The sequence below is a fragment of the Euphorbia lathyris genome, chromosome 7 (genome assembly GCF_963576675.1).
Source record: "Euphorbia lathyris chromosome 7, ddEupLath1.1, whole genome shotgun sequence".
Classification (NCBI taxonomy): domain Eukaryota; kingdom Viridiplantae; phylum Streptophyta; class Magnoliopsida; order Malpighiales; family Euphorbiaceae; genus Euphorbia; species Euphorbia lathyris.
The window spans coordinates 24,990,536-25,017,421 of NC_088916.1; the positions used below are offsets into that span (position 1 = coordinate 24,990,536).

The 26,886-nt window shown below is 32.1% G+C and overlaps 1 protein-coding gene across 2 annotated transcripts; it reads right to left on the reverse strand.

Annotated features, from left to right (window-relative positions):
* Positions 1–3,981: 3,981 nt before the first annotated feature.
* Positions 3,982–25,552, reverse strand: LOC136200586 (probable magnesium transporter NIPA4). Of its 2 annotated transcripts, XM_065990963.1 has the most exons (10): positions 25,142–25,552; positions 24,551–24,607; positions 22,252–22,342; positions 22,018–22,178; positions 21,755–21,882; positions 21,500–21,637; positions 20,068–20,160; positions 19,551–19,650; positions 11,075–11,613; positions 3,982–4,904 (listed from the first exon to the last, which is right to left on the reverse strand). In XM_065990963.1, the coding sequence occupies exons 1-9, from the start codon at positions 25,281–25,283 to the stop codon at positions 11,135–11,137; spliced, it is 1,389 nt and encodes a 462-aa protein (XP_065847035.1). In that variant the 5' UTR covers positions 25,284–25,552; the 3' UTR covers positions 3,982–4,904; positions 11,075–11,134. The 2 variants fall into 2 exon arrangements, with proteins under 2 accessions (XP_065847035.1, XP_065847034.1); XM_065990962.1 differs by lacking the exons at positions 3,982–4,904; positions 11,075–11,613 and adding an exon at positions 18,912–19,463 and having other exon boundaries at positions 19,545–19,650.
* Positions 25,553–26,886: the final 1,334 nt, after the last annotated feature.

A 26,886-nucleotide genomic window follows, 5' to 3' on the forward strand; every position in this document is an offset into this window, starting at 1 on the left:
CATAGAACAGATTGGTGAAGCCATTCGCCTCCTCAACTTAAGCAAAGAAGAGATGGACACTGACCAGGTCAAGACCAATGAGATTCTGCAATGCACTCAGTCCACACTTGCGCATGTCCGGCACACCAATGTTCAACGTCAATCGTATGATACTGCGCTGCTCAGGATGTACTATCAATCCTATGCACGAATGACGGAATCGATAACTTGGATCGGGAAATCTCTAGAGTATCTACTCAGTATGCTCAGTGCCAACATCAAAATCCCCGCTTCAAGTATGGCCGATGGTGTGCAGGTCTTTAAAGATCTACGAGAGAGTACGAGTCAAATGCAACAGTATTCCTTGATACTGACTCGTGCTGTTCATCAATGGACATTCTATGCTTCTCCTCATCCATCTCATGATGCTGGCAAAACGGGGGAGAAAGATCAAATAAAGCAAGCTGCTGGAACTCAGCAGAAAATGGGGGAGAAAGGTAAAGCCAAAATGCCAGCTGCCGGAACTCAGCAGAAGCCTGGTTCAACTTCTGCTGTCCCGAGCACCCACACTCAGCAACAACGAACTGCCCAAACCAAACCCAAGTCAAATCAAGTTCAAGCCAATATCAATAAATAGTGCTAACAATAGTCTATAGTGTTTGTAACTTATATTTTATGGCATGTTCATGTTAAGCTGAGTAATATTATATATAAGCATCTTTTATCCAAACTGTCTTTATATATGCGATGCTTACTTGCTGTGTTTAGATGTCGATCTGTCATACTTAACTATTCATTGAACAACAAATTAAAACTTATGAACATAAAGAAGATACAAGTAAATCATACTTAGCACAAACTCTGATACCTATATTTGAAACTGAGTAATGACTAAATGTTCCAAGTATTGACCTTCTTCAGAAACTGACCTTAGACTCTTTTCGATAAAATCTTAGAAGGTTTAGAATTGAACTAAGTCAGTGGACTCAAGTATTAGTCTCACTCCATTAGATCTTAGAAGGTTTAGAGTTTAACTAAGTCAACAGATGCAACCCTTACGGGGGAGTAATCTCAGAAGAATAAAAGGTCATTAATCATGAGGGATGCTCAACACTGAGTTCCTTGATTAAATACTTTTGCCAACATCAAAATGGGGGAATTTGTTGAAACACCTTTCCACATGATTTTGATTTGACAAAATTATTTATGTTAATCCCATGATTAAGACAGTTAAATTTAAGTGCTTTGATTTAATTGTAGTAATGTGTTTTTTCAATGTTGAGTATATTAACTAATGAGAACAGGAACTAAGTGTTCAATAAAAAGAAAAGACAAAACGAAGTTAGCATGAGCAAAGACGCACACCAGAAGCTGAGTAAAATGTAACTCAGTTTTGTTAAAAGAAAAGCCTTCTTCAGAATAACGCTTGAAGGCGAAGTCGACCGAAGAATCTGAGTAGAACGTAACTCAGCCTCGTCAAAGGAAATCTTACAGGTAAGACCAAACAATCAAGTTGTGTATTTGTCAGGACAGCGCCAATGATCCGTTAACTAGAAGATAAAGTCCGACAAAGGTCTGCACCAATTCAGAAGCCTCGAAATTACACCAAGAGGCCTTTTCGAGACGCATGGATCGCTTTTCATTTGGCAAGAAGACAAATCTGGCGCTAGAAGACGAACCTGGCACAAGAAGATGAAACTGGCAAGCCTGACGCCTGCTGAATTCAGACGACAGGATTGGCCTGCGATTCTGAATGCTGACCAATGAATGACGAAAGAAGACCGTTTGAATTCAACGGATATGTCTGAATTCAAATCATTGAAGCTTCAGATTTTGCTATAAAAGGACAAGTTCATCACTTGGATCCTTTGCCGAATTACAAAAAGAAAAAAGACAAGCAAGACCTTCACTAAGTTAAAAGATCCAAAAGAGAAGCTGTCTGATTAGAAAAAGCAAGTTCTTACACCCAATTCCAATCATTGTGTAAAAGTCTAGAGTGAATTTGTATTCATCTAAAGTGTTCTTCATTTAGAAAGAACAATCTTGTATCAATTGTAGAGGTTAGAAGAGTGGTGTTGAGTACTCGGTACTCAGCGGTAGAGAAAATCTGAGTGTTCGGTTATAGCGCTCAGTAGGATTGAGTAGACGAATATAGGATGGTACTCTTACATACTCAATTGCTTTGTAAACGGTTTGTGCTCTACCTTTAAAGAGCTCAGTAGTGGATTGAAAAAGCCCGGAGGGATTCTAGGGACTGGACGTAGGCGCTGAGGCCAAACCAGGATAAGTCTGCTGAGTAATCTCTAACCCTTTCTCTTGATATATATGTATGTGTTTCTTGCTTAAATTACTCAGTATATAATTTGCATAAGCTGACGCTGAGTAATCAGAGTGCTGAGTTGGAAGCTGACCTAAAGTGTTACTTCCCAACTCACAATTGAAACAGCTCTAGTCAGCGTCTGATTAAACCTGTCTCACACTTCACTCAGCATTGCTGACCTAAAGCTGAGTTAAATTATCAAACATTTAATTAAGTCAGCATTATTAAGCGAAAAAGTTATATTAGTTCCTAACCCCCCCTTAGAACTAATCATATTAAGTTACACGGGACCAACACGAATATGGTAGTCAAGCAAATCATGGTCAAGGTGAAGATACGCCTAATATTGAAGGTGTGAATCTGAATCAGAACATGCATCGAATTACTTCTCAATTGATGATGATGGCAGTTATTATAGTGAAATTGATTCGGGCACACAACAAAACTCTTTCTCGTTAGAGTTCTTGAAACCCTGCATGTTGATATTTTGAGAAGAAGTGCGGGTTTTCCTAAACCTGCTTTTCATTTTTGGAAATGAATGTTTGTTCAAATTATGTTGAAGTCGAGCTTTTCAATTATTGTCATTTAATTCATACTTGATATTTAGATGTGGGATATTTAACTAGTGCTTTCCCTTCAGGCGAAGATAAACAAACATGTTGAAAATGAAACCACAAATAGTGATATGATAATATAAAATAATAATGATAATTAAATAAATAACATGTTGAAAATTGTAATATTTGACTTGTTTTTCTTGTTTATATATTTGTTTAATGTCTGTATGTTGTTCGATGTTATATGGTTGATAAATGAATGTTTTATTTTAGCACACATGCATAGTGTTGCTTCTTTTGCTTGTTGGATTGAAGTTTGTGTTTGATTTTTCTATAGTAGCGAAATCCTATCGAATTTTTGTCAGTTTTTGCTTTGAGACATCAAGTAAATTGACAACAATTGTATACTATTCTTTTTTTATCCAATGCATGCTCTCAGAGGACCAAATCAAAAATGACGAAACTGAAGAAGAAGGGAGAGAAGTAGTTTGCGCATATATAAGTTGTCTAGTTTAATTTACAAAATGTTTACCAAAAATGTTGTTTTAAACTTCAACTTGTTTTTGTAGGAACTTAAAAATGGTTGCTTATAGTGTTATTTGGTTGGAAATATATTACATGAGACTTACAATGGTATTTGGTAGAAAGCGTATTGCAATGGAAGACTTACAATGTTATTTGGTAGCTCTCAAGCAGGTTTCCAATGGAAAACTTACAACGTTAAAAGGCTAAAGTGTTATGATTAGAGATGTGTCCATCTTTAAAAATACTACTAATATTTCTCGTCAATAAAAAAACAACCAATAGTTATTAAACTTCAGGTACCATAAATCAGTGGATGGATTCTTGGTTATACACAATAAGAAACATTTTCATCAATTATTTGTACTTGAATGCTTTTTATTTCAACAAAAGTAGATACTGGAATTTATCAAGCAAATAGATTGAAAATTGTGCAACCTCACTAACAGAATCATTTAGGAATGTTTACCAAGTATTTGTTCCTGTAATGTTTACTAACTTGTTTTTATTAGATCTTAAATATGGTTGAAATTCTATAAATAACTGAAATATGTTCTTCATGTAAACATCTTACAATACATAAGGTCTCAAATATGCAAACTAAGAAATTACATAATAAGGTCTGAAGTATGCAAATTAACATAATCTCGGCTTCTTTCATTCCCAACACAAATACACCAAATACATCATGACAGCATATGGAATGCCACATTCTAAACCCTTACAATTATCCATGGACAACCATAACAAACTCACTCCTGGTAAAGGTGATCATTTGCATTATCTTACATACTATTAGAGACTTATTGGGAAAATTATTTGTCTTACTATTACTCATCTAGACATTTACTTCTCTATTCAACTATTAATCCAATTCATGCACAAACCAACTTTTGTCCAAATGCAAATTGCCAAACACTTACTGAAATATATATAGTAATAAAAAAAATCAAACCTATTTATGAGCTTTCGAGTCGAACCTAAGGAAGTTCAACCTTAGCTTCTTAGTGCTCGAGCCGATCCTGAACTCCAATTGAACCCTATCGACCCAAGCTTTGATCAAGCTTTGACCGAGCCGAACTCGAATAGTTTGTGAACTACCAAGGCTCATTGACACCCCTAACTGTGATAGTGATTGGGCTAGTTGCCCCATGACAAAGAGGTTTACCGCAGGCTAATGCATCTTTCTTAGTCATTCATTTATTTATTGGAAGGCCAAAAAGCAATTTGTTGTTGCTCATTCTTCTATTGTAGCACGGTATATAGTTATGGCTCTTACTATATATGAGGTGTCTTGGCTTTCTACCCTTCTTAAAGATCTTGGACTCAAATTTCTTCCTCCCACAATTTTGAAGTGTGATAATCAAGTTGCACTTGCTATTGTTGCCAATAATGTTCTACACAAACAAACCAAACACAGTGAAATTGGCTGCCACTATTTTCGTGATCAAATCAAGTTTGTACTTCTCAAAATTGGGCATGTACTTTCACATTCTCAGATAGCCGATACTTCACCAAAATTTTGCCTGTCAAGCAGCATTTAGTTTAGGTACATCTATGATCCTCTAAGTATTAGGAATGGCAAACTAATGAATTTTTTAACATCAAAATCATCAAACTTTACATTTGATTTCTCCTACAGCCCATTTATCCAGATTCTGGCTGGAAAAGACACGTAGACGACACGTCAATTTCATTGATTAAAAAAATGCATGTCACCAAACTCAGCCCGGTCAATTTCATTCATCCTCTGTCGTTTGAGTCCTCACATCAACAAAACATATGAAGGCCAAACTATGTATTTTTTAATTTACGTGAAAAACCTAGCTTAGTATTATCCATAGGTCTTTTTCGGCGACTATTATTGCTATAATTTTTTGACAAAAAGACTATAGGAGAAATCAAATACGAAATTAGATGATTTTAGGATTAAAAATTTAAGTTTTGTGATATTAATGTTCCATTCTAGATACTTAGACAACCACGGATGTAATTAGCCCAACACCATCTTCAACATGCAGGATCTCACTCCTCAACTTGCGAAGGTATATCAAAGAATAAGATAGTAAAATCTATTAGTTATTTTCTAATATGACATTTATGATATTAAATTACTTATTCTTTTGTTATATTGTCCTTTTTGCTAACTTTAGCCTTTAAAGCTTGTAACATTTTAGGAAAAGAAGGCACAAGTCGGAGGAACAAAACAAACAATTTACTAAAGCTAACACTATTTCGGTTTTCAAAAAAGATATGATGAATGTCTGTAGGAGATACATTACACTCGTAACAAGCTTCAATGAAAAATTCTCTTGTAAACATTCATTTGCATTTTAGTTCAGTATGAAAAGCTTATATATATATATATATATATATAGAGGAGAGATTAGGTGTGACATATCTCTTATGGTGTGACAAGTCTTATTGTGTGACAATGACTAATTTTGTAATTAATCAAAATGAGGTGGCAAATTTGTAAATAAAAGGAAAAAGAAAATTGTTTTATTTTTTTTCTTTAAAATGCATTTTCTCGACTTTTCCAACCTCGTTTTCAAAAAATTTTATACCGTTGGACTCGTCTTAATTAAACGGTCATTTTAAGATCCATGAAGCTCAAGTAAAAAAAATTCCGGTGAACGGAATCCGGGTGGGCGTTTTCCGGCAAGCAAACAAGTGTCCAGAAAATTCTCAAAAAATTCCAGAACATGTAAAACATTATTATAAGAAACTTTAATTCTTGGGTCGAAGCGAGATTTCTTACGGTTTAGTCCCAATAAAACATTTTCCTTAATTTTATCCATTTTACATACTTCAACAATTTGTTGGGTAAAAACTGTAAGGAATCTCGCTTTGAGCCAAAAATTAAAGTTTCTTAAAATAATGTTTTACATGTTTTGGAATTTTTTGATAATTTTCTGAACACGTTTTTTGTCCTACTTACGTTGTTCCAAATCAATGTACCATTTGTTCCAACATAATACTTATATTGTTCCAACAGAAAATTGTTTTATTTCTTTTCTTTAAAATACATTTTTCTGACATTTCTAACCTCGTTTTTCGAAAAATTTTATATTATTAGACTCGTCTATATTAGACAGTCATTTTAAGATCCCTGAAGGTCAAGTAAAAAAAATTCCGGTGAACGGAATCCGAATGAGCGTTTTCTGGCAAGAAAAAAGTGCCCAAAAAATTTTAAAAAAATTCCAAAAAATGTAAAATATTATTCTAAGAAACTTTAATTCTTGGGTCGAAGCGGGATTTCTTACGGTTTAGTCCCAATAAAACTTGTTCCTTAATTTTATCCATTTTACATGCTTCAACAATTTATTGGGTCAAAACTGTAAGGAATTTCGATTTGAGCCAAGAATTAAAGTTTCTTAAAATGATGTTTTACATGTTTTCGAATTTTTTGATAATTTTCTGGGTACGTTTTTTTGTCCTACTTACATTGTTCCAAATCAGTGTACCATTTGTTCCAATATAATACTTGCATTGTTCCAACAGAAAAATGTTTTATTTCTTTTCTTTAAAATACATTTTTCCGACATTTCTAACCTTGTTTTTCGAAATTTTTTATACTATTAGACTCGTCTAAATTAGATGGTCATTTTAAGATCCCTGAAGCTCAAGTAAAAAAAAATTCCGGTGAACGGAATCCGGGTGGGCATTTTCTGGTGAGAACCAAAGTGCCCAGAAAATTCTCAAAAAATTCCAGAAAATGTAAAACATTATTCTAAGAAACTTTAATTCTTGGGTCGAAGTGGAATTTCTTACGATATAGTCTCAAAAAATTGTTGAAGCATGTAAAATGGATAAAATTAAGGAAAACATTTTATTGGGACTAAACCGTAAGAAATCCTGTTTTGACCCAAGAATTAAAGTTTCTTATAATAATGTTTTACATTTTCTGTAATTTTTTAAGAATTTTCTGGGTATTTTGTTTCTCGCCGGAAAACGCTCACCCGGATTCCGTTCACCGGAATTTTTTTTACTTGAGCTTCAGGGATCTTAAAATGACCGTCTAATTTAGACGAGTCTAATAGTATAAAAATTTTCGAAAAACGATGTTAGAGATGTCGGGAAAATGTATTTTAAAGAAAAGAAATAAAACAATTTTCTCTATCCTCTCTTTCATTTTATTTACCAATTTGCCACATTGCCCTTTTTTAATTATCATCAAAACTACGTAGTTTTGTTATGTCACACAATAAGCTCTTTGTCACAAATTAAGCCATTGTCACGCTGGATCTCACCCCTATATATATATATATATATAGGGGAGGGATCAAGTGAGAACTCTCCCTTGGGTGAGAACACTCCTTAGGTGAGAACCACTCAAAACTACGTAGTTTTGAGTGTAAAAATTAATTAAAAAACACTGATGTTGCTGCTAGGGTTCAAACCCTGGCCTATTCACTTACACTTCACACTGCTTACCACTAAGCCATTTGTTTCTCTTATGTATTTTGCCACGCGCTGATTAATATACTAATGCCCTTGTATATTCTATTGTTTAATATTTGATGCATGCACTTATTAATATTGATTAAATTCACATAATAATTATTAATAGAAAAAAACAAATGTGCATAATAATTAATTATTAATAGAAAAAAAACCAAGAACATGCTCTAATTTCTTATTTATTTAATTCCTCTATATTTTTGTAATTTATGTTTTAAATTGTTAAGGACGATGTTCTAAATATTGTTACATATGTTCTAAACTTTATAATTTGTGTTCTAAAAATTAAGACAATGTTTTAAAAAAATAGTAAATATATGGGCCATTTTTTTTGTTCAAAAAAAAACTCACATTCTAAATAACATAACGTTTGTTCTAAAAAACATAACATATGTTCTAAAGTTTATAGTTTGTGTTCCAAAAATTAAGTATAATTTTCTAAAAAAAGCAGTAGATATCTCGATCGGTTTTTCATTTGTTCTATAATATAATTTATAACTCACGTTCGAAAAAACATAACACGTGTTCTAAAAAACATAACGTATGTTCTAAAAAATATGTCGTACGTTCTAACTTCATAGTTCGTGTTTTAAAAGTTAAAATATATGTTATAACGTATGTTTTAAAAAATATATAATTTGTGTTCTAAAAATTAAGTATAATTCCTCTATATTTTTTTTCTGAAACACTTGCTTTAATTTGTTCATTATACAATTTTTTTTGACGGAATACAATTCTTTTATTTATATATTATTAAGTGCCTCTGATGCTAAAAAAATCCAATACTATATTTTTTAAATAAAAATACACTTGTTTTAGTTTGTTTATTGTACAATTCTTTTATTTATATATTATTAAGTGCATCTGATGCTAAAAAAATCCAATACTATATTTTTTAAATAAAAATATATTATATATTTTAATAAAATCGTATAAATATTTTTAGAACATACAATATATTTAGAACTTATGACATGAAATTTAGAACATATGTTTTAATTTTTAGAACACAAACTATAAAGTTTAGAACATATGATATATTTTTTTAAAACATACGTTAGAACATATACTTGAACTTTTAGAACACGAACTATGAAGTTTAGAACAAACGACATATTTTTTAGAACATACGTTAGATTATATATTTTAATTTTTGGAATACAAACTAAAAAGTTTAGAACATAAGTTATGCTTTTTAGAACATGCGTTACGTTTTTTCGAACATGAGTTATAAATTATATTATAGAACAAGTGCAAAAATGATCGAGATATTTACTGATTTTTTTAAACATTATACTTAATTTTTAGAACACAAATTATAAAGTTTAGAACATATGTAACATTATTTAGAACATCGTCCTTAACATTTTAAAACATAAATTACAAAAAAATATAGAGCAATTAAATAAATAAGAAATTGGAGCATGTTTTTGGATTTTTTTTTTCTATTAATAATTCATTATTATGCGCATTTCTTTTTTTTCTATTAATAATTTATTATTATGCACATTTAATCGATATTAATAAGTGCATGTGTCAAATATTACACAATAGAGGCTACAAGGACAGTGGTATATTAAGCAGGGCGCGACATAATGCACAAGAAAAGCATAACGTATGTTCTAAAGTTTATAGTTCGAAAAAACATAACGCATGTTATAAAAAACATAACCTATGTTCTAAAAAATATGTCGTACGTTCTAAACTTCATAGTTCGTGTTTTAAAAGTTAAAATATATGTTCTAACGTATGTTTTAAAAAATATATTTTCTTATATAAATAAAATATTAATATGAAATTTTATTAAAATATATAATATATTTTTATTTAAAAAATATAGTATTGGATTTTTTTTAGCATCAGATGCACTTAATAATATATAAATAAAAGAATTGTATAATGAACAAACTAGACCTGGGCATGGGCCGGGCTGGGCCGGGCTCGGGCCGGGCCTGTCGGGCTTTTCATAAAGCCTGCTGAGCCCAAGCCCAGCCCAGCCCGCAGAAATTTAATCGGGCTCGGGCTGGGCTCGAGCCTGAGATATGAATCCCAAGCCCGCCCGTCCAAGCCCATCTGTATATTTAAAATAAAATATATATAATTAAAAAACTGAGAGTTGATTTTGTGTGTAAAACAAAAACAGAGGCATATTTGTATTTTGTATTTGTTGGCGGTGAAGGAGGGCTGCGGTGAAGGATGCGGCGGCAGTGAATGAGGGCTGTGGTGAAGGAGGGCTGCCAACATCTTCTTTTGTGTTTTGTATTTGTTGTTGTGCGTTTGAAGAGAAGAGATTAGGTTTACAAAACCTTAAATGTTTTCATTTTTTTATAAAATTATATTATTAAATTATAATTAATATATATATATAATTATATAATATATTTAATAAAAATATATATGTTAATCGGGCCGGGCCGGGCCGGCCCGATATAAAATGTGTAAAGCCCAAGTCCGCTCAGTTTTTGATGGGCTTGTACGGGCCGCGCCTGAATACATTTTCATGTGTCCAAGCCCGGCTAAATAGGCCTGGGCCTGGGCCGGGCAGGCGGATTCACCGGCCCATGCCCAGGTCTGGAACAAACTAAAGCAAGTGTATTTTTATTTAAAAAATATAGTATTGGATTTTTTTAGCATCAGAGGCACTTAATAATATATGATAAAAGAATTGTATAATAAACAAGTTAAAGTAAGTGTCCTAGTAGTAGATGGCACATGTGTCACTACGTCGTTTCATCTTATTCTCACGTAACTAAGTAAGACCTAGTTCTCACTTGATCCCTCCCATGAAAAGATCCATCAAAACAGTTTGATTAATTAATGTTAGTATTATAGAAAGTGTAGCTTACTTTTAAATTTTTACCAAATAAACATTGACTGTATCAGAGGGCGAGCCTTGGCGCAACAGTAAAACGTTGTTGCCGTGTGACCAGAGGTCACGGGTTCGAGTCTTAGGAGCGGCCTCTTGCCAATTAAATTGGCAAGGGAAGGCTTGCCCCCAATACACCCTTGTGGTGGGACCCCTCCCCGGACCCTCGCTCAGCGGGGACGCGTAATGCGACCGGGCCGCCCTTTTTTTTTTTTTAACATTGACTACTGTATCAGTATATATAATGATTTATTATGTACGTGTGCACAATTCCTTCCACTTCTTTTCTTTTTTTTTTTTTTTTTTTTTTTTTTTAAGAAAAAAGAAGAAGCAAATTTGACATAGAAAAAAAGAAAAGTGGTAAACCTTCATAGTCTTTGGATGTTGAAGAAGCCCAAATCTGATTGTTAAATTGATAATTAAGCATCAGCGGGAGAGGTTTACAGGTGGCCTTCCATGAACAGGGCAATGATTTCTTGGAACAAAATGACTCTTTGAATTGTGCATCAAGAATAGCTTTTTCAATACTTTGATGAACATAACAAACCCACTTCCAGAATTCCTATGTTTTTGTAATCTCCCATTTTTGGACAACCTTAAATTATCTGCTGCTGCTGCTGGTGGTTGTAGCTTAACACATCCCATATTGATATTGATATAAGTATCATCTGAAGTTGTTCTCTTCTTTAATGTGGATAAATCTTGATTGAAATAATCTTCCCAGAGCATATCCATCTTCTCTTCTTTTTCTTCACTTTTCCATCTTGAAATATGGCCTCTCTCTATCCAAGAAAAGCTCTTTCTTCTTGCTGATTTATACTCTTCTTCTTCACTATTTTCTTGTTGATTTCTTGATGGGGTTTTTGTGGAGTGGGAAGAATCAGGAGAGGCAGCCGGAGATGAACACCATAATGGCGGTGAATCCACGGCATCGGTGAAGGTGGGGAAGGTGAAGTCTTCGCTAGTCATGGATGGATATGGGGTTGGTGATTTGAATTGAAATTGTATTGTGTGTAAAATAAGGGAGAGAATAAGAAGAAGAAGAATTAATTTAAGAGATGAAAATTGGTGGGTTTTTTTGGACATATTAGTTCAACTAATACAAACAATTCTTATTTTTTTTTTTTTTTTTTTAGATTAAGATTTTAGTTTAGGGACCAACTCATCCTAATACAAGATTTTGGCTCTTCCACTTATGTGGTCCAATCAATTTTTTTTTATAGAGTTTTTTTCTTAGAAGTATCAATTTAGCCTCCACGTTGAATATAACACCAATATAGGTTTAACGTTTATAACATAACATCAATTTAGGTTTAACGTTTATCAATTTAGGAATTACTAACAAAACGTGACAAGTCATCCGTTAAGTCTGCCAACTTAGCGTCACGTCACATAAGGTACCAAAATAGGTAAGGTTTGTAGAAAGTATCAATTTAAGCCTCACGTACAAAATAACACCAATATAGGCTTAATGTTTACAAAATAATACAAATTTAAGCTTAACGTTTACAAAATATATCTAATTTAAGCTATGTCAAAAAGATAATTTTATTTTTCTAGCATGGTACAAATTAAGGAACTGATATTAGGTATTTTGGATTTTGTGCGACTATATGGTAACATTTTGGATGAATTGTCCGTTGACAATTGATATTTTGTGTGTCAATATGGTCATATATCAATATCATTTTAACTAGTGTTAATTTTGTGGATATTCAATTACTTTTAGTTTGCATATATTACATGAGCCCGTGGAATTTAGGAGTCATGAAATCATTGATGAAAAACAAATATAAAGTCTTAATGGGCAAGAATAATAATTAATTGTATTATAATAAATAAGAAAATTGAACTAAATAGAAAAAGATAACATATAAAATTAATAGGGAAAGAATATAATATGATTAATTGTGACGTTTAGTTTAAATTGGATATATTTTGTAACGTTAAGTTTAAATTCATATTATTTTATAAACATTAAGTCTATATTTGTGTTATTTTGTACGTGCGGCCTAAATTGATACTTTCTACAAACTTTAGGCCTATTTTGGTACCTTATATGACATGGCGCTGAGTTGGCAGACTTGATGGATGACATGTCACGTTCTGTTAGTAATTCCTAAATTGATACTATGGTGTAAACATTAAGCCTAAATTGATGTTATTTTATAAACGTTAAGCCTATATTTGTGTTATTTTGAACGTAAAACCTAAATTGGTACTTCTCCAAAAACTTTAGGCCTATTTTGATATCTTATCCCTTATATATATATATTCTCTTTTATATTTCTGTTTATTTTTATTATGAAACCGAACTGGATGTAATATCCAGAATCTCAACAACCAAACTCAACCAGAATTAAATTAAACTTGTTATGAATTAATATAAAATCTATAATTGATCCAATTTGACAATGTTAAGGGTAAATTTGTTTTTGGCTACCAATATTAAAGGTAAAATTGCTTCTGGCCATAAATGTTAGAGGTATTTTTGTACCTTATCCCTTAAATTTATATTGGGTTTGTGTCATGTAGTCAAAATTGTACGTAATTACCATATCTATTAGAGGTGTGCATTGGTCTGGTGTAAACTGCATACCAAACCGAACCGATTGAATTCGGTTTGTTCGGTTCGATTTTTTTTATCCTTCAGTTCGGTTTTAGTTTTAGGTGTATTTTGATATTCTGTTCGGTTTGGTTTGATAAAAGAATGTGAAAAATTGAACAACACCGAATTATACATATTCTACATTATATATATATATATATATTAAATGTTACAAATTTATTTATTTTTAGTACTGTTGAAAGCATTTCAAATTCTTTTTGTTTAGATAAATTTAATAAGGAATTAAAAAATATATTTTTTTATTTTTTACTAATTCGGTTTGTTCGTTTTAAAACCGAATCGAAATTCGATTCGGTTATATTTCAGTTTTATATATCATTCAGTTCGGTATTAATATCAAATTATTTTAATATTTTGATATTCAATTATACACCTCATCTCTATTGACACGGAGAATAATACCTAGTTAATGAGTGAGCTCACAGATCTATTAACCAGAAATTATATTATAAAAAAAAACAAGTATAGCGAAATTAAAATATAAAAAGTTATTAAAAACAAAGGTAAATAATTATAAGGTATATGTACTTTTATCTAATACACTACTACTTAGTTCTTGTAATTTTAGAAATAATTATATAGTGTCTGTGTTTTTAGAAATAATTATATAGTTAGAAATTAGAGCCACTATAAAACCAAAATATAGCTTTGCTATTATACGAATGTGTAAAAGAATAAAATAAAGTTTGTTGGATGGTGATTTAAAGGAGAAGACAAATAGATTTTTTTTTCTAAAAAAAAAAGTAAGAGGTGAATCTCAGATAATTAATGGACGGTCGTTAAAGTTTGGACAATTTCCTCAAAATGTTATAAAAGTTTAATTTATTTTAATAAAATTGTTGAAGTTTGCTTTTCTTTCAAATAAAGTCACTTTGAACATTTTTCAGTCATCTTTTTTGTTAAAATTGTTGATGAGGCATGTAACTACACATTTTAATTGACAATCGATATACCACATGGATTAATTTAAGATTAAAATTTTAATTGACAATTCTTATTTATTTGAGTTAATTTCTTTTTTATGCCGCATGACTTGGAAACATGTGATTAGATGTCACGTAATCAATTCCGACGGAAAAATGATCGGAAAACATTCAAGGTGACTTTCCAGGAATAAAAACAAACTTAAATAATTTTATTAAGACACATTAAACTTTTGTGATCTTTTGAAATATTATCCAAACTTTTATAACCGCTCGATACTAATTACCTGGTGAATCTCCGATAGGGAATACTTCAATGGTGTACGAAACGTTTTACATATTATGTACACTGTATAAAATTGCAACCCTCAACAAAGCAATCTTGTATTATTGATTGCTCATAGCAAAAATAAAAGCTAATATTAATACCATGAAAAATAGGCATCTCATCCACCGCCGGATTTTTAGGAGAAAATGCATTTTCTTTTCTTTGATTATTTGTCGTTGACCCTATAGAGTTTGCTTTGAAAGGGATTTAACTTCTAAACGTGATTTTCCACTTGAAAGTTTACCATATAATTATCAACAACAATAAAAAAAAAAAGATCAATTTAATTATTCGTAACGTTTAATTAACAATTAAATACCCGTTTGTTTTCATTTTCCGGAACTGTTTTTTTACCTTTCAATATTGAACAGGAAATAGAAAATGTTTGATAAAATTCCAAAACAACTGCTTTTTGCAGGAAAAAACAACTATTATTTTCTGCGTATCCCCAACAGCAAACAACTAACGGCAACATCAAACAGCAAACAGAAACAGCTGAAAGAATCGGATCCTAAGCATAGATAGATTCAGGCCCCAATTCATGTTTATTGTTCACTATTGTTGTTAGCTATTTATTGTTCCGGATAGGCAGTAAATATTATTTTTTTTACTAAAAACAGTTGTTTCGAAATTTTACTAAACACATTTTATCCCATGTTGATAATTAAAAAGGAAGAAATAGTTCCGAAAAATAAAATCAAACGTAAAGTTAGAGTTTTTGTTTGTTGTCTAAATTCAAGCTAGTTGTTAAAGCCTTGCTACTCAAATTGGGAAATTGAGCATTAATTTCAACTTCAAATTTATGAGTTAACACGAAGCAATCTAAATTCAAATTGATTCTATACATAGTAAATTAGAATGCAATACGTTTCTCCATTTCATTCTTTTTCTTTTCTTTATTATTAGAAATATTAACTAATCAAATTCAAAATGTTTAAATGCATTGACATTTGCTTCCTCAAATTGCAAACTTATCTAAAATGCTAGAATTAAGCATTCAAGTACACAATGGTTCTCAAGGATTTAAGGGTTAATTTTCAAAAGAACTTGGCTTTAATGATTTTAGTGAGAGAAACCTTAAATCTATGTTTTTAACATTATTCATGGAAAAATTGGAGAAACTTGCTGATAATGTTCTTATGATATGTTAGTTTAGATTAATTTGTTTCTTTTTAGTTTAGAATTTTTTTTCACAACATTTATATAACATGTTACTTTTTAATAGCACCATTGGTAGCTTGTTCTCACCCCCAAAAATTAAAAGATCTAGAAACAATTATACAATAAGAAATTATCAGAAAATATCATTAATCTGAAATTACAAGAAATCAAATCAAATTATCGAATTTCCTTAAACATGTAGACGAACCGAAAAGTCGGACGAAGTAATTTAAGGCTTGATTATACTAGTTTCCTTAAGATAGGTTTAGCTGCAATTGACTATCGTCTCCCAAGATACGATAGAAATATGGCCGAATTCGAAATGTGTAGAAGTTATCACCGGAATAGGAACACAGATTGAACAGAGAGACAAAACGAAAACTGAAGGGACTTTTAAACAAAACAATAAAAGAAACAAAAGTGAGTTTCCTATAATCTGTATGCATTTTTCTTCATAAAAGAAAAATATTTTTTTTTTAATAAATGACACTTACTCTTACTGATTGAAAAACAAAAACCTTATATTAAAGAAAATAAGGCACGGTTACGAAAAAGAAGGATTTATCTTCTCGCAGATGGTTAAAGAACTCTTAGTGAGTAAAGGACAACTCCACTAAGGTCAATTACTGAGGAACCTAGTTCTTCTTCACTGAGTTCTCTCAGCTCATTCTAAAAGGATTTGTAGACGGGTCTGGTATTTCATGAGGTCCGAAAGGGTAACCCCTCAGGATACAAGGCCCTTTCTACTGGCCTCCTCTCTTTGTCTTTTAGTACACGAACCCAAAACCAATAAGGTTTGAAATCTTTCACGTTGGAGCTTTTGTTCTTAATAAATGGTTTCCGATTAGACGGAGTCTTGTTAAACCAAATAGCATCGTCCTTTTCCCCGAATGGTGGGAGTCGACATACTATGGAAGAGAGGCTTAGTCGTAACCATATTCAGCTCATCATAGAGCTTGAACAGGGACAACAGGTCGAGCTAGCCGTTTGGCAGTCTAGTTCCTTGTTCCAAGAAAATCTTATAAAAACCTATGTGACCTTCAGGTGTTTGGGTAATCACTTGCTCTAGATTAAGCAATACATATAGCCCCTAGCCGCTAAAACGCTGGGTATTTAGATGTCAACTCAATCAAGGGAAATTCGTTCATAAAGGAGATTTTCTGGAAATTTTTAGGTTTTAGCACACGGGCCTTCTTAGGCTTGATAGTGGAGGGTTCGTTGGAAGATGATTTTCTTTTTAGGAGCCATACCAGAAGAAGATAAAACAGAGAAAATGAGATATCGACATACTTACTTGGACGGAAAAAGCTAGGTTGCTGGAGAAGAATGAAATGACGTTGAAATCCCAACAGAGGTTTGAGAGAGAAATCAAAAGTAGAAAGAAATCAAAGATCAAACATTGGGTATATATAGACGTTTCCAAGTGCTCAAAACAACGACGGTGATTCGACAACCTACATTTAATGAAGGTAATGATGAGGAACAATAATCGAAGAGTCATGGCCAATAACGTGGCGAGAAAGGCAGGTTTGATTAACATTTAGCAAGACATGCACTGACAAAAAGATGCAAGTTCCTCGGCCAGCTACCCCATGGTAGCAGGCATTTTATTAAAATCTTCATAAGATGAAATGACAGTGTTTTAGAGTCCTTCACACAATTCCCTGGATAAGCAAATCGAACATCATTTCTCATACGACACATATGAACCGTCCAATCTGGAGAAAGGAATATTGCCTAAAGATGGAACGAAACCCTTCAGCCACATGGATGAATTTCCACTGATCGTCCCAATAGTCGTACAGTTGAAGGAGCAACCATTGGATTAAGATAAACGGTTGCACAAAAGACAGAGGATACATGATAGTGTGCACTACCTGACACTCTAGAGGCCTAAAGGCCTCAAACCCAATGGAATGAGGACACCTGGCAGCACGCTTGCTATATAGTAGGGTGCACCACCTGAAGGCGTCACAATCTGAGCATGGTTGAGCCAACCGAAGGTTGACACGTGTCCGATGACTCATTAGGGTGAATTCCTAGAATGACGATGACTATGCTTAATAGCCACTATAAATAGAATGATGATGGCTCATTAGGGTGCATTCCTAGAATGATGATGACGATGACTCATTAGGTATGTAAAACATAACAATAGTTAATACTTTGATCATCTTCAACCTTTGCTAACTTAAGCATCGGAGTGAGTTCATCGGACATCGGTCCCTCTCTGACCAACAATATCAAAAAATATAAAAGATTCTTATTCTTCAATGTTAGTTTGTAAATTTATTGATTGTTCTCAAGATAAAATTTCTCAAATTCTATATGCTTTGCTAATTCTATTTCACTTAAATATATCATTTTCATACATGTTCTGCTAAGCCAAGTTTCAACCTTTACAGTGATTGTGTTTTTTTTTCTAGTTTAAGGCAGTGGAGATTAAGCGGACTGCAAGCTTATGGTTCTTGTTAATAATGTCTTGTTGATTGAGGCGTTCTTCATAAGTTAAGAGAGTAGCTAACCCATATATTATATATTAGTTGACTAAATGTAATGACACTAGGTTTATAAAATGGAAACGTAGTTAGGCACATGTTTTCTATGGATGGGACACAATTAGCCACGTAGTAGGAGTTTTTACATGTATACAAACTTAATGCTTAAAAACAATTTAACTTAATAAGACTTAGTTAATAAGTTTTTATAGGATTTTTGGGCGAAAGGAGACTTGGCCTTGATGATATTAGTGAGAAAAAAACCCTAATCTTATGTTCTTAACATCATTCATGTGAAAAAAGAAAAAACTTAGCCGTTAACTGTCTATTCTGATTACAACTTCAACCTGTTCTGTTTTATTAATACTTAAAGTGAACTTTATATTGTTAGTATCATCCATCGTTTAGATTAACTTGTTTATTCTTAGTGTAAAAGTTTCTATCACAATATTTATAAAATAGGTTACTTTTTAAGAGCATCAACTGTTTGATACTTTTAGCGAATAACTTGGCGTTTGTTCTCATCCCTAGTAGAACGATATTCTACTAGAGCACTTTATTACTTGGAAGACATAGTGCATTTGCTAGTATAACCTTTTTTAGGAGCAACAATAATAGGTTCCAATAGAACAGTATGCCAAATCACTGAATTTTTGACAAATTTCATTCTATGATTACTGAACCAATTGTAAAAAGATTGAACAAAAATACATGATTATAAGGTATCTTTGAAACTCAAATCAAAAGAGAGAAATTATAGTCTTTTACCAGAAAAATTATGGAGCAACCTTCCCCAGGGTCATTGAGTAAATGAGTATCAGAGGAAATCTATTTTTCTTTGTAAATTGAAGCTAACATATACACAGTATTCAACGTGGTAAAAACGATAATTCACAATGGTGTATTGCCCTGCCAGCAAAAATAGGGAGGGGAGGCATTAAATACCTCAACATGGCAAAGGCCGAAATTGATATTTCTCTTTCTGTCAATAAGCATTTCTGCAAACCTCGAAGAATATGGAGGAACAACTCAATGTGCTGGTAATTTACATGTCCCCCATCATGCCAAAACATATGCAACATCTGGAATGAGGGTACGTCAATGAATCACACTATTTGTCTCAAGGATTCTTGGCGTCGAAGAGGAAATCCTTCGGGTTCATATCCATCCTCTTCTGCATGCTTTGGCAGCCGCACTGGTAGAGATGGTGATGAACCTGCAATTGAGGCTCAGTTATCTAAGAAACATGATGAAATTTACTCTACATCACAGAGATGAAACCCTTGATAATGCTCACCCTCCATCATGTCTTTTGTCCTATGAAGAAGAAAAGTGCCCGACAGTATAGTCACAAATCCACACATTTCAGTAACAATTTGCGTCGGATTCTGTCTAGACCAATCCTGAATTATATAACAGAGAAGGATTACATTGAGATAAATATTTAATTTTATTTTATTAAAAAAACATTTCTCAAATGACAAATATAAGAATATTATTTTCAACAAATCAAACAAGATTCTTAAAAAACATTGAAAATGCCAAAAGAGATATTATGATAATGGTTTGACCAAGACCTATACCACTGATGATGTCATTTGAATTGCTAGTACATGTAAAGCATGGAAAAATACTATGTCGTTACTAGCAAGTAGCAATTCAGAAGAACAATTCAAACTATAAATAAGAGTTATGTATTTGAATATATTCAAGCTAATATTTTCACTGAATTTGCATCAAATTTTATGGCTGAAAAAAATTGATTTCAAAGAAAAAGACCAAAAGAAAAGGATAGAAAAAGTATACTTCGATAATAATACCTTAAACATGATTACACTTGCCAGAATGGTTAAGGATGTAAACATCACGTAGTATATAGGTGACACAACTGCTGTGTTGAATGTATCAAGAGCCTGCATTTAGAAATATAACAAATACCATAAACAAAAACCATGATGCAACCGGGTTTCGAATAAAACAAGAAGCGATCTTACCCACAACAAGTTTTCTATTACTATTATCTATTGATTTATGATTAACAACTGCTTGCAGTATTCAGTTACTACTCTTGCTCGCAAAGTGAAGACTTTCACTGTTCATCATCAAAAAATAGGCATGATTTGTTTTCCTCTCAATTTATGCTCTTCTTCTTTCCTGCAACATCTTTTACAGATTGAAACCCCTAGATAGTTCCATCTGAGTTCCCTTTAGGCCGCAAAGGATTTATGTTGGAAGCTTTCTCTTTTGGTATCATCTATAATTGATTTGTACTTTCCTAGTTTAAAAGCCCATATTTCTGTGACCCCTTGTCCAAAGTGAAAGCCGTTTGTTAGAGACTTATGAAGGTGCTATTAGTTACTATTGGACAAATTTCTAAAAACTATTTTCTGCTGCAATTCCTGCAAAGGAGAGCTACATAGACACATCATTGTGTCTGGATAAGGCACAATTACCTTCGCACCATTATGGCACATAGAACTGTTAAATGATGGCAAATTGGCCTGGATATTTTGGTACTATTGTTCTTTTGATAAGGTCATATATGTCCTTCTGATTTGTAAAGCTCAGCAGCTTGCAGACATCCGTTAGGGTCACCATGAGTTTATCCTTACAACTATTTTATCTCTAGCCAATCAATAAGCCTTTTCATTGAGATTGGCAATAGAATAAGATGCTAAAATTAAACTACATAAGATTCCTCAGTCTAATATTCCAGCCTTCAATACCTCTATTACATTCTGGCTGATTTTCAACATTTAAACTCAGCTCTTTGAAACTAAAATTACTCAGCTCTTAAACTAACTAGTTTTTAGTTTTATGGAAAAACAACTACTTTTATGACATTTTCCCCTTTCTCTCTAATAAGGTGAGTATCCAACATGTATGCTGCCAAGGGCTATGACATTACAATGATAAGAAAAGATAAAGGTGTAAATTGTACTCTTAGGTTGGTCAAATTTTTGGTTTACTAACAATGATAGTGAACAAATTAAGTAGAACCAAATAGAAATTTGAAAATCATAAGATTCAGTGAACTCATGCCATCACATGAAGTCCAAGGTTAGTCATCATCATCATTAATCTGGAAAGCTAACACCGTAAAAGGTTGTGACTCATTTTTCTTATAGGAACCAGACTTATATTCCATTTATGCTAAAATAACCTGAATTAAAAATAAATCAGTGTATGGTTAATGCAAGAGTTATTAACAGCCTAAATAAGGAGTTAAAAAACTACAAAGAGAAAAGTAACCTTGTTTAAATAATTCATCTGAGTGACCACACAAGTAACCACTACCAATGTAAAGGCCCATGTTTGGGGGTATACTAACTGATTCATTCCTGAGAAAGTTAGCTTCAGAGCAATTCCAAGTGCTTTGACACTCATAACCTGATAGAATGTTGAACGAGGATTAGAATAACAAAACAAATATGAAAGCATGTGTCTCTATGTAAATGACAAACAGACAGGATAAACGTATTTAAGGAGTATGAAACAGAGACATACCGATAATGAACCCACAAGTGAACAAACCGCTATATACACCATAACATGGGTTTGCCCATACTGGGGTACAAGTCGGACAATGAAAATAAAAACTGCTCCCATGACAAAAGCAGTATAGAAAAGAAAAGCTGCAAATTCCCAGAGAATACATATCTTTAAATAAGATAATTAATGAGGAACAGAAAATAGACATGATCTAAAAAACACAGGGAAAAAAGATCGTACTTCTTCATCCTTTTTTCCCCTGGATATTAAATGTGTACCTGGCTCTGTTGCAAGGTCCCACACTTCCGCAACAGAATGAATTTCACGTTCCTGAGGAGCATGCAATACAATTGTCGTTGAACCCACAACACATAAAGCACAACCAAGAATACCAAAAATATGCAACTTCTCCCTTAAAATAACATGTGCTAGTGCAGCACTGCAAGAGAAATGTTGAAGCTAGCATCAGAACCAGATATTTAGATATTCTTCAACTTTAAATCTTCTCTTGCCTGATAATTATGCTGACTGCACCAAGAGGAGTGACCAGAATAGCTGGTGCAAATGCATATGCTGCAAAGTTTGCAATTTCCCCAACCACCACTGCCATAATAAAAAATGTGTAGTGTAAGAATGCACTTAGTCTTTGAATTGACACCATAAACTGGAATATTCATCTATGTAAGAAAAAGGATCTAAAAAATTTGAAAAAAATAAATAATGGTAAAATGATAATATTAATAACATTAAGTGAAAGATTATTTGAAAATATAGGGTATTAGGATATCATGTACTAAAATCAAATATATGCATAAACTTTATGCTCTAGAAAATGAGAAAAAGATTGCAGACTCTTCACATGTAAGGAAAAATATAAAAATGAGTCATCCACAGGTTTCAGATTATAGTCAATCGGAGGCATCACAAGGTCGTCACAGATATCCTTAATTGTTAGAGTAATCATGATAAGGTTCTCCACATGTTGAATTACAACTTGGTCATTTTCATAGGCATTCCTTGAAAATAAAGAAAACCACATTCTATCATATGAATAAAAGGTTACAACATACAAGTTAAAATAAAAGATCCAGTAAAGTTGTACTTTAGACCTAAACGTTCTAAAAGTTTACTAAGAGCAACATGTGATGAACTTATTCAAATAACAAGCAAAAGAATATTAATTACAATTTTAATGACTGAAGATGGAATTTGTAGTCTAGGTCTCAACAACATAAATGACTTATGAATATGAAAGAAGAAAGCATCCACTGACCATTGAGTAGTTCAATATTAAATAAATGTTCAGCAAAAACTATAGAAACCAGAAACATGATATATACTACTAATATATTTTGTAGTATCAAGATTTTTTGAAAAACATATGGCATAAAAATGATGAGGATATATGTCGTATAAAATTCCATTTTTATATTAGTAATAATAGAAATAATTATCAAAGAACTTCATCAAAATATCTCATCATGTAAATGATATAAAATGAGAATTCAAATGTCCCAATAAAGCCTAACCAAGAAGTTGATACATCATTTTGGGCAGATTTAATAGAGTGAGAAAATAATTTTTGAAGTTTCTGTTAAATTATAGTCAGACGCTCATTTTAATTTTTTAACACACAAATGAATCTTCTTAGCTCCTCAAACTTTTTCAAACATGCTACAAGCTTTCGATGATAGGTAGGAAAGAAACTGAAATTATACAAGAAAATAAATTCAGATGGTATTGAGATAATTATTTGTGTCCCAATATTCAACTTTAGATTTGCTCTTGGGTTGAGTCTCCTACAAGATAAATTACAAAATCAAGCATGCAGTCAAATATGAAAATATGTGCAGCCAATGATTTGACAAACTGGAAGTCTAACTCTAGTTTTGTATTGATGAGTAAGTGACATAATAAAAAAAACTGAAATAGCTAAAGTGTAGTAATTTACAGTTTGACTGAGCACATGCCAAATAGTTTGCTTTTGCTTCACTAAGCAATAATGCTCAACTCACCAAGTCACCTTTAGACTAAGCTAGTCAGATCAAAACTAGTTCCATATATAATGTTTGTAACAGGGAAGTATCTTGTGCCTGAATAATGCCAAACATATTGCCAATTCCTTCAATTACTGTTTCAAAAAACTATCTATTGAACACAATATTCTAGGTCTAATGTCCTGCGGTCTCTCAGTTATGCAACCTACCAAGTAATAATACATCTCCCCATTCACAAACGGACATGAACTTATGTATCCAAGAACCCTAGCCCCTTGAGCACAATCAATCAAATTTTTACGTTTTTGCTATCTATTGACCAACATTTTTAACACATTACGAGACAACATAAATGATCAGAAATCAATGACAGATTCAGAGACAAGAAAAGAAAAAAACTAGAATAAATGCAATTTTAACATTTTTGCAGGAGAATGGTATATGTTTATGCGTAACGAATGCAGTACATGACATGATGTATACACTTTAAGCTACAAGTCTTTGTTGCACCTTTCGTCCAATCCAACGAAAAACAAAAAAAAGGAAGATAATAGGGAGGGGTTCATATCATGTTATAGACAATAATCCAGAAAGCACAATAAGGGTGGCAGAGAGAGATAGAGACTTAATACACCCATTAGTTGGTGAAATAATTATCATATTACATATAGAAATTGTATAATTAACAAACATAACCATTTAAATGAACTTTGATATAGTATTAGCAGCATTACTTAATAGTAGTAAATCTGTAGATTCATTTATTTCATTACATTTGACTAAGAGGTATAAGACGGCTATTAAAAAAACTTACTTGTAATCATGCCAATCCACCAAAGTGGCTCATATAGGTAAGAATAACCCCCAGAACCTGAAATAGTCAATAAATTCAGGCACAGTAAAAGAATGCAACATCACATGGAAAAATAATAAAATCAAGCCCAAATAAGATAGTAACACACTGCAAAATTGTCGTTAGTTTTACATTGCAAATGTTACACAACACAATTTTCCCTACCAGAAACTAAAAATCAAAAGAATACAATTCAATTGATGAGAATAATCACATCATTGGAAGCATTTTATTTCAGTGTATGTGCATGGCAGTCAAGAAACCCAAATTTCACCGGGTATAAAGCAGAAACACTCTATCATGCTACTTTCACACAATACCAAACCATCCTTTCCGCTACTAACAGCAACTCAGAATTAAGAAAAAGCCTATCAACCATATCGTTCCCCAACTGCCTAATGGTAACAATAAATTGAAAATACAGGAACCAAAACCAATCCCAAAATTCACACTGATTTCGAACAATCTCGCAAGTGAACCAAGAAAAAAAATTCAAAAAAACAAAAACAAATCTAAAAAACGCTGGAAACAATTTAATTATTAATTTCTTACCTGCTCTTAGACCAGAAGAACCAGCTTTCTTCAATCCCTTTTTCTTGACAATAAAGCTGGATCCTATAAATATACTAGAAGACAATGCCAAGACCAGGCCCTTTATGTTATCAACCGACATTCCTTTGTCAATCGCCGCCATATTACTTTTCTGAAAGTACCCCAACAATAACAGCGAAAACAAAATCTGGCGCCAACAGTCACTGTTTCCATTCCATAATCATTATTGAACTCGATTATCCCTTTAGTTTATCTTCGCCTTCATAATATTACACATACAGACGAGAAGTATGAGATTGTAAGATCCAATACCCATGCAGAAACAAAGAGATCAAAAATGGAGGAAATTGAGATTTGCATGTGGAAGAGGTGTACGCAGAATTTGGTCTTTTCCTAATTGTTGAATTTAAATTATAAAAATATTTTTTAAACTTTTAATACTCTTCAAGTTTTTCTTCAAAAAAAAAAAAACTCTTCAAGTTTGTTACTAATACTAGGCAGGCAGTTTCGCACGCACCTCCAATTTTGTCTAAATTAGTAATTAAGTCCTCCAACTTTCATAATTTTAAAAATTAAATTGATAATTATTTATTTTTTTAAATTAAGCCTCCTCAGTTATAATTTTCATATATATTGAGTCTTTCCCTAATAACTCTATTAGTTAAATTGTTACTGAAAAAAGTAATGCCTATAAAAATTAAAAAATCAATGTTTTAATTAAAAAAGTTATAAATATCGAGAGAGTTTAAATATGACTAAACTCAATCTAATCTAATTTAAATTATTAATTAAAGTTATAATTAAAAAAAATTAGATTGAGGTATTGTAACATCTCAGAATATTTAATAATTATATGCACGAAAAAATACAAAAATAAATGATATGATTTGGCCTATTTACAAAGACAGTCTCGTGATTTAAAAGGTTACAGATATGATATGTGGGTTGTGCAATTTACAAACTCATAAATTTCATAAAAAAATGTTGTAGTGGCTATTTACCTTAAAATGAAGCGATTTGAAGTAATTGAAAAACTGATTTTGCAAATTATTCAATATATAAGGTCTGATTTTTCAAATTAACTAAATTACAAGAATTGTTCCACCGAAAAATTCACTGACATATTTTACAATCCATAGACTCTTATTTGTAAACTTTAAAATCATGACACACACACATATATACAGGGGAGGGATCAACCCATAGACTCTTATTTGTAAATTTTAAAATCATGACACACACACACACATATATATAGGGGAGGGATCAAGTGAGAACCTCCTCTTAGGTGATGACACTTCCTTATGGTGAGAATATTCAAAACTACGTCGTTTTGAGTATAAAAATTAAAAAAAAATGTTGTTGCTGATGGGATTTGAACATTAGACCTTTCATCTACATTCCACACTATTTACCACTAAGATAATTGATTTTCTTATTTATTATGTCGCACGCTGCTTAATATACCACTGCCCTTGTAGTTTCTATTGTTTAATATTTGACGCATGCACTTATTAATATTGATTAAATGTGCATAATAATGAATTATTGGTAGAAAAAAAAAATCCAAGAACATGCTTTAATTTCTTAATAAATTGACGTATTAATTTAATTAATTGTTCACCAAATACAATTTTATTAATTTATACATTAATTAATTACATTCCACAAACTGATTAATCAATTAAATACCCAATTTCTAAATCCATTAATTAATTACCTTGATACAAAGTATCAATTAATCA

What these genes read in the sequence shown, in the direction of transcription:
- LOC136200586 (XM_065990963.1), bottom strand. Translation starts at nt 25,283, where the DNA reads ATGGCGGCGATTGACAAAGGAATGTCGGTTGATAACATAAAGGGCCTG. An exon ending in GCAGTCAGCATAATTATCAG is followed by an intron (nt 22,179 to 22,251) that starts GCAAGAGAAGAT and finishes TTTCTCTTGCAG; the next exon opens with TGCTGCACTAGCACATGTTA. An exon ending in GGACCTTGCAACAGAGCCAG is followed by an intron (nt 21,883 to 22,017) that starts GTACACATTTAA and finishes GGGAATTTGCAG; the next exon opens with CTTTTCTTTTCTATACTGCT.